This window comes from Caretta caretta, chromosome 6 (genome assembly GCF_965140235.1).
Source record: "Caretta caretta isolate rCarCar2 chromosome 6, rCarCar1.hap1, whole genome shotgun sequence".
NCBI classification, from domain to species: Eukaryota; Metazoa; Chordata; order Testudines; family Cheloniidae; genus Caretta; species Caretta caretta.
In genome coordinates, this window is record NC_134211.1 from 47,432,793 (window position 1) to 47,441,859 (window position 9,067).

The 9,067-nt window shown below is 46.0% G+C and overlaps 1 protein-coding gene across 1 annotated transcript; it reads left to right on the forward strand.

The window, feature by feature from the left end:
* The first annotated feature begins 6,156 nt into the window (after window positions 1-6,156).
* Window positions 6,157-7,950, forward strand: LOC125638708 (uncharacterized). The gene is made up of 2 exons (XM_048854791.2): window positions 6,157-6,820; window positions 7,409-7,950. The coding sequence occupies exons 1-2, from the start codon at window positions 6,238-6,240 to the stop codon at window positions 7,948-7,950; spliced, it is 1,125 nt and encodes a 374-aa protein (XP_048710748.2). The 5' UTR covers window positions 6,157-6,237.
* Window positions 7,951-9,067: the final 1,117 nt, after the last annotated feature.

Consider the following 9,067-nt stretch of genomic DNA (forward strand, 5'->3'; position numbering starts at 1 on the left):
TTTTTGCAAATTCTATGTGTTATGTGCTTCTAGCGTCCTGTGTTCCTGGAGAGGTAAATGGTAAACACCTGAAGAGTCTCAGGGGTTGCGTGGAGGTCAGCACTGGTCCTGGAGGCCTAAGACAGCTGGACTGCGAGATCAGACAGTCTATACCAAAGAAGTATGCCACGGAGGCCAAAGAAAAAGCCAGAGGCCAGAGCTTACTGAGACCCAGGGAAGCTTAAAAGCATATAAGCCCAGTGTGTGGGACCCAAACACAGGAACCTGGTAACTCCCAGCAGGAGGAACGTTACCAAGGCTCTGGCAAGCAGTGCTGAAGGAAATTGTTTTGACTACCATTTTGCATTTTCTCCTAGGCCCACTTTTGTTCCCTGACAGTAGCCATCTTGTTTAGTCGTTGGACAATCAGAGGCCCAGTGGTGCCAAATACAGATGCAACTGATTTTGAAATCCAAGCTGTCACTTCTCCGTACCTGAAGGTCCCCAAGAAAGAGGAGAGAGACAGAGGCTACCATATACTGCCCCTCAAGCAGAACCACCACTGCCAACTCCTTTGACATGAGTGGCTCTTGCCACTGCTGCTGCTGCCACCAGTACTGCCACCATTGCCAGAGTCTCAGCACTGACAAGATTTTGTGGCTTCTTGTCTGATAGGGTAGCAGGCAGAGAGCAAAAAAAGAAGACACATCACCCATCAGGTGCGCAGGAGTAGCAGCTGCTTGGGCAGCAATTCAGAGACCCACCAAGACCAATAGTGCCCAATAGGACATCTGAGCATCACTGAGGAAGAGCTGAACCCAGAGAGGCATCCAAATCCCCCTGAGGATGAGTCAATCCTATGGGAGCCCAGTGGCCATCTGATTCCCACCAAAGGTGAGTAGATCAAGAGGAGGTTTAACAGCCAATCTGAACCCGATTTAGGAGGAGCACATTCCACGTGGGCATCTGAGTACAACTGAGAAGTTGAGCTCCACTAGTGAGGAGCCAAACATCGTGAAGCATGCAAGCCCCACCAAGGCGGTGACAAGGTTAAGGATGTGTGGTGTTTAAGGGGGTGTGGTGGAAATTTGAGCTTCACTGAGAGCAAGTGGAAACCAGCAGACCTTGGATTCTGAGTGGAATTTAGGAAAATATCAGAATTCTCTTCCCCTCCCCCCTCCCACTGCCCTGCATTCATTGCAATCTGAACCTTCCTGCCCTGAACCTTCATCTAAAACTTGAAGTGCTGTTTAGATTGGTTAACTTTTCCCCTCCTAATTTTGATTTTCATGCTTCTCTGTATTTCTTGATTTCAGCCAGGTCTGGAAGTGAAAGTTGCCAAATGCTGCAACAGAGGTTATTTTTGTGGTATTTATAATTCTGAGGGAACCAGGAAGTACTGGAAATCTCACATGAAAGCCTGTTTCCAGCCAGATTTCCTAAGCAAAGCTGAGTCAGATAAATTCAGGTCAGCATACAAACTGAGCCAAGCCTCTCACACCTTTTGAGATATACTTGTCATTAAAAAAGAGTTTAACCATTTGTGACACTGAGATCTGGGGATCATACTGGCTGACATTTCAGTGACAATTGTCACAGCTGGCTGTATTATAACAATGATGTTCAGCAATACATCATCTTTGTCTATGTTTTTGCACAACACGGTGCAGTTTTTACCTGGCAGGACTCCTCCAATGGAGAGGCATGGCATGGCATGCTTTTCCTGAATGTTTTTTTTGAACCACCTCTTACTGTATTCACACCTCCAATATAGCAATTGATTTCAGGGAGGGAAATGTAGATTTTTTTTTCTTTTTAAGTTGGTAAGAAATATTTTTTGTTTATTGCTGAAAAGGTGAAATTGCTTCCAAGAGGTGAGAAGGAGTGGTGTGTGTGTGTGTGTGTGTGTGTGTGGTGGTTTGGTTTGCACAGCTTTCATTGCTGAACTTTTTTTTTTCGAGTGGTCCCTTACTACACACCCTTTCCACTCCATACAGAAAATTATTTCATTTGTTATAAAATGTGTTCAAAAGTCACAGTCTTTCCTTCAACATTACAAACGAAAGTGCAATCCAACTGCTGATGGATCATAACCTCATTGTTTTGGCAGTGCTGCTTCATTTACTTTTTTTTCTTTTATACTAACTTGTTTGCTCAGGCACTAGAATTTAGAGTTTTTCCTTCTTTTTAGAAATTCACACCCTTCCTGGCAAGGTTTGAACTGTTTTTATTACTAATAATTATACCTACAGGTAAAAGAAATACTTTCCCACGGATGTGTTGGAATCTGGTATGGTTATACATTGAGGTAGCTCTAGAGGCTGAGTTGTACAACTAGTATTTCTGCTGTTCTGTCTTTTCATTCTGGCAGATCTTAAACACACAGGGCATGAATCTTCACTCACTTTCTGTGGTGTAATCTGGAGCAATTCGAGTGAAAGCAATAGAGTTACATCAGTGTGAAATTGGTGTAGGAGAGAAGAGGATCAATTCCACAAAGTAAAGTAAAGAGCTCACAGGCCAATCTATTCTGAAGGAAGAAGAAAAGTACTTTTTACCCACTTGGAACAAAAATCATGCAATGTGTTTTGCACTTACCTGTTACAGGGTATAGCTATATTACGCACATAAAAGAACATGATTAAGGTTTCAAACACTTAAAAATTAGGAAATGCCAGAATTGGGTTGCCGTGCTACACATTATGCACTGTGATACAGTCTTTAATTATATGATCACATACTAGTTTTTCCATAGGACATAGTAGTATGTGATCATATAATTAAAAACTGTATCATAAGATAAATGCATAATGGGCCCAAATTAAGGTTGCCTAGGCATCCTTAATTCTAACTTGCTAACTTTTGAGTGCTTTACTTTTCAACCTTAACATTCTTTTAATGCATTAGTTCATGTGTCATTTCCTAGCTTTTTAGCAAACTAAAAATCAAGAAATCCCATTACATTGTCGTTACATGACACCTACAGGGTTCTTCTACAGGGTTGAAACCTTTCCCCCATAAACTTATGCCATTTGTGTTAGCCACAAAACTAACAGCAGTAATAGGTTGTCATCCCCTAAATACAAGGGGGAGGGGCATGACACTTTGCCAGTGGGTTTCACAGATATTTGCTGACAGAAGAGAAATGGTGAGACTCAGGAATTTTGGGTTCCATTCCAGGCACTGAAGAAGAGTGTTCTTCTGTCTGTTTTCTCCAAGCATGACCTCTTCTACCTCAGTCCTTCAAACTGTACCTGTCCAAATGGTGTCTTTTTCCTACCCTTGCTTCTCCTCCAGTTCCATTGGCCTCATCTAGCCAGTCCCAGTATCCACTTCCCAGAGTTTTCAATCCAGAACAAGTCTCCTTGCTTGCCCAGCAAGTCCTAATCTCACTCCTCTGGATTCCCTGTCCCATTTTCTCTTCCCTTGCTTTCAGCTGCATTCTTCTTACTCAGCCAGTCTCACTTATTCCTCCAAGCTCATTATCCAGTCTGTGTCTCCCTACTCCCCGCCCCCACCAACTTCAGTGGTCCCGTCCCTACCTGCCCTTGTTTTCCATTCCCAATGGTTTCCAGTCCCAATTTCCCACACTGAGCTTCTCATCCAGTCTCAGTGTGTCCTCCTTCTCCCTGGCCCCTTGTCCCAGTCTCTCTGCCCAGCTTGTCCCAGTTCTTCCCCCACACTCTGGCTCCTCCTCAGCTCTGTCTGTCATCCCCTCTCAGCTCCTTCCCCATTGGCTTCCAATCCCAGTCTCCCTTTCCAGCTAGACTCAGTTTTTCTTTCTGGCTCATCTGATCTCAGTCTCCCCAACCTTAACCACTGGCACCTGTCCCCCTCCTCCACTTCCTTCCTTGACTCCTAGCATCAGTCTCTTTGCTCAGTCAGTCCCAGCCCCCCAGCTCCAGGCCCAATTTTATTGTCCTGCTAGTCCCAGTATCCTCCACACCCTTACTCCCAGTGCCAATTTCCTCCTCACCATGCCAGCCTGCAATTCCAGCCCCTCCCCTATCCCTCAGGTTCAACTCTTGCATTTGAATCCTGCAGCTTCCTTCTCCACATTGTCTAGGTGTGAGCGGCAGAGAGGGGTCATTGAGAGTACAGCACTTGGATCTTGCAGCACTTGGATCTTGCACGGTCCACTGCAGTTGCAGGGGAAAACCTATTCAGATGCATGCGGGAGCATACCCACTGTGGATAAAGACGTCGCCACAGCGCATTGGCTAGCTATGATTTTTTTTTCCAAAGGCCTGTAGCTTGACCAGTTTTAGGTGATTTTCACAGAGGTGACCGAAGGAGCATCCCTGACACATAGCCACCCTCCCCCCTCAACAAATTTCAAGTCCCTGCTCTGCAGCATGGGCATGCTAAAACTCAAAGAAAAGGTTGCTAGATTTTTTTAACATGGGCAAAACAAATTATTTTTTCCTTACTATGGTTCTCAGAAGTGGCTGAACCGTTTTGCCTGAACATTTCAAAATAATAATATTCAGCTGAAGGCAGACCCCTAGAATGGAAAATTTCAGCCCAAATGGCTAAGATTTGGAAGAATAATAAGCAACTAAAAACAGGGTCTTGTAATGGAAAGCGTCAGGCAACCTTAATAGTAGATGATGCTACCAGGCCTGCCTATTATTTGAGCCTGTCACTGATTTCATTGGGGCAGAACTGAGCCCTTTTTTTGCATCTGTCTACTAAATCTGGGCCTCCAGGGAAATGCCAGCTCCACCCAAACACTGCTTGTACTTTGGAATGGTTGAAATCTACATCTGGAAGAAATTGGCTGATTCAGTGTCTTGCGGGGTGGATGAAATAATTCAGATAAACTGAGAACCTACCACCACCATGAGCCTTTTCTCCAAACTTGAACTGATATCAGGGATAGCCTAATTTTACATTCAGAGAAGTCTAATGAACCTTTTCCCCATTTATTTCCAGTTTCAGATGATTACTCTTCTGGTTTCTAGCTGATACTGGATGCACATAGTACCAAAATGTTGCAAATAAAGGCTGGTCTTGCAGTATTTCTGGCCTAGCTAGAAGCTTATGTACAGAATAGCTCATGAGACAGCCTGTCTTTTGGAGATTTCCAGCCAATATTTGCAGACAAAAGTGGTTTAGTAACACTTTTTATCAGCATCCCTCCCCTTTCTTGAAGGAGAGAAGTTTAATATTTAGAGCAGGGGAATGTGATTCAAAACTATCCCCATATCTGACACTAATTTGCTGAGAGGTCTTGGGCAAATCATCATACCAGTCTGAGACTCAGTTTCCTTATCTGTAAATTGGTGATAATAATATAGACTGATTACCTCACAGGTGTATTCTCAGGCTCCATCAATTAATGTCTAAAAAGTCCTTAGAGATCCCTGGATACATGATGCTTTAGAAGCACAATGTGCTACTAATCTGAATTTCTGAATCCTGTGATCATCTTGTGTCACTAGTGTCCCACTGATGGACCAGATTTGCAAGAGACAACTTGACAATTAATTTTGTATGCCAAAGTGGGCTTCTTATACAATGCTGTGCAGAAACTGAGAGCCTGTAGAAGTTCAGCCATTGGCATCTTCCTACAATGAAGTATAAGTGACAGTCCCATACAATATTGTATTCCCATCTCAAACAATGTAAATCTAGTCATGGGGTTAAGCTTCTTAGTAGCTACAGTTATGCCTCAATGAACGAGGGTGAGACTTGGTGGCTGTTGTGCTGTTTCATTGTTTATCTCAGAAATAGCTTAGACTGATCGCTGTACTGTATACTTTGGATATGTTCCCCTTATTTCCCTGCAAGCCTAACCTATTTCCATGTTCAACACACCTTCAACTCGGCTATGTATTAGTTGCCATTAATATGTATATAAACTTGAATTCAGAAGTAATCTGAATGGCACTTTAAGCTAGCCTTGGTCTACACTAGGACTTTAGGTCGAATTTAGCAGCGTTAAATCGATTTAAACCTGCACCCGTCCACACAATGAAGCCCTTTATTTCGACTTAAAGGGCTCTTAAAATCGATTTCCTTACTCCACCCCTGACAAGTGGATTAGTGCTTAAATCGACGTTGCCGGCTCGAATTTGGGGTACTGTGGACACAATTCGATGGTATTGGCCTCCGGGAGCTAGCCCAGAGTGCTCCATTCTGACCGCTCTGGACAGCGCTCTCAACTCAGATGCACTGGCCAGGTAGATAGGAAAAGAACCGCGAACTTTTGAATCTCATTTCCTGTTTGGCCAGCGTGGCAAGCTGCAGGTGACCATGCAGAGCTCATCAGCACAGGTGACCATGATGGAGTCCCAGAATCTCAAAAGAGCTCCAGCATGGACTGAACGGGAGGTACGGGATCTGATCGCTGTTTGGGGAGAGGAATCCGTGCTATCAGAACTCCGTTCCAGTTTTCAAAATGCCAAAACCGTTCTGAAAATCTCCCAGGGCATGAAGGACAGAGGCCATAACAGGGACCCGAAGCAGTGCCGCGTGAAACTGAAGGAGCTGAGGCAAGCCTACCAGAAAACCAGAGAGGCGAACAGCCGCTCTGGGTCAGAGCCCCAAACATGCCGCTTCTATGATGAGCTGCATGCCATTTTAGGGGGTTCAGCCACCACTACCCCAGCCGTGTTGTTTGACTCCTTCAATGGAGATGGAGGCAATACGGAAGTAGGTTTTGGGGACGAAGAAGATGATGATGATGAGGAGGTTGTAGATAGCTCACAGCAAGCAAGTGGAGAAACCGGTTTTCCCGACAGCCAGGAACTGTTTCTCACCCTGGACCTGGAGCCAGTACCCCCCGAACCCACCCAAGGCTGCCTCCTGGACCCAGCAGGCGGAGAAGGGACCTCTGGTGAGTGTACCTTTTAAAATGCTATACATGGTTTAAAAGCAAGCATGTGAAAGGATTACTTTGCCCTGGCATTTGCGGTTCTCCTAGATGTAGTCCTAAAGCCTTTGCAAAAGGTTTCTGGGGAGGGCAGCCTTATTTCGTCCTTCATGGTAGGACACTTTACCACTCCAGGCCAGTAACACGTACTCGGGAATCACTGTAGAACAAAGCATTGCAGTGTATGTTTGCTGGCATTCAACCAAAATCTGTTCTTTATCTCTCTGTGTTATCCTCAGGAGAGTGAGATATAATTCATGGTCACCTGGTTGAAATAGAGTGCTTTTCTTCAGGGGACACTCAGAGGAGCCCATTCCTGCTGGGCTGTTTGCCTGTGGCTAAACAGAAATGTTCCCCGCTGTTAGCCACAGGGAGGGGAGAAGGTTGAGGGGGTAGTCACGCGGTGGGAGGAGGCAAAATGCGACCTTGTAACGAAAGCACATGTGCTATGTATGTAATGTTAACAGCAAGGTTTACCCTGAAAGAGTGTAGCGACTGTTTTATAAAATGTGTCTTTTTAAATACCGCTGTCCCTTTTTTTTTCTCCACCAGCTGCATGTGTTTCAATGATCACAGGATCTTCTCCTTCCCAGAGGCTAGTGAAGCTTAGAAAGAAAAAAAAACGCACTCGCGATGAAATGTTCTCCGAGCTCATGCTGTCCTCCCACACTGACAGAGCACAGACGAATGCATGGAGGCAAATAATGTCAGAGTGCAGGAAAGCACAAAATGACCGGGAGGAGAGGTGGCGGGCTGAAGAGAGTAAGTGGTGGGCTGAAGAGAGTAAGTGGCGGGCTGAAGACAGGGCTGAAGCTCAAATGTGGCGGCAGCATGATGAGAGGAGGCAGGATTCAGTGCTGAGGCTGCTGCAGGACCAAACCAGTATGCTCCAGTGTATGGTTGAGCTGCAGCAAAGACAGCTGGAGCACAGACTGCCACTGCTGCCCCTCTGTAACCAACCGCCCTCCTCCCCAAGTTCCATAGTCTCCACACCCAGACGCCCAAGAACGCGGTGGGGGGGCCTCCGGCCAACCAGCCACTCCACCACAGAGGATTGCCCAAAAAAAAGAAGGCTGTCATTCAATAAATTTTAAAGTTGTAAACTTTTAAAGTGCTGTGCTTAAAGTGCTGTGTGGCATTTTCCTTCCCTCCTCCACCACCCCTCCTGGGATACCTTGGTAGTCATCCCCCTATTTGTGTGATGAATGAATAACGAATGCATGACTGTGAAGCAGCAATGACTTTATTGCCTCTGCAAGCAATGATTAAAGGGAGGAGGGGAGGGTGGTTAGCTTACAGGGAAGTAGAGTGAACCAAGGGGCGGGGGGTTTCATCAAGGAGAAACAAACAGAACTTTCACACCGTAGCCTGGCCAGTCATGAAACTGGTTTTCAAAGCTTCTCTGATGCGTACCGCGCCCTCCTGTGCTCTTCTAACCGCCCTGGTGTCTGGCTGCGCGTAACCAGCAGCTAGGCGATTTGCCTCAACCTCCCACCCCGCCATAAACGTCTCCCCCTTACTCTCACAGATATTGTGGAGCACACAGCAAGCAGTAATAACAGTGGGAATATTGGTTTCGCTGAGGTCTAAGCGAGTCAGTAAACTGCGCCAGCGCGCCTTTAAACGTCCAAATGCACATTCTACCACCATTCTGCACTTGCTCAGCCTGTAGTTGAACAGCTCCTGACTACTGTCCAGGCTGCCTGTGTACGGCTTCATGAGCCATGGCATTAAGGGGTAGGCTGGGTCCCCAAGGATACATATAGGCATTTCAACATCCCCAACAGTTATTTTCTGGTCTGGGAATAAAGTCCCTTCCTGCAGCTTTTGAAACAGACCAGAGTTCCTGAAGATGCGAGCATCATGCACCTTTCCCGGCCATCCCACGTTGATGTTGGTGAAACGTCCCTTGTGATCCACCAGAGCTTGCAGCACTATCGAAAAGTACCCCTTGCGGTTTATGTACTCGGCGGCTTGGTGCTCCGGTGCCAAGATAGGGATATGGGTTCCGTCTATAGCCCCACCACAGTTAGGGAATCCCATTGCAGCAAAGCCATCCACTATGACCTGCACATTTCCCAGGGTCACTACCCTTGATATCAGCAGATCTTTGATTGCGTGGGCTACTTGCATCACAGCAGCCCCCACAGTAGATTTGCCCACTCCAAATTGATTCCCAACTGACCGGTAGCTGTCTGGCATTGCAAGCTT

What these genes read in the sequence shown, in the direction of transcription:
- LOC125638708 (XM_048854791.2), top strand. Translation starts at nt 6,238, where the DNA reads ATGCAGAGCTCATCAGCACAGGTGACCATGATGGAGTCCCAGAATCTC. An exon ending in AGGCGGAGAAGGGACCTCTG is followed by an intron (nt 6,821 to 7,408) that starts GTGAGTGTACCT and finishes TTTCTCCACCAG; the next exon opens with CTGCATGTGTTTCAATGATC.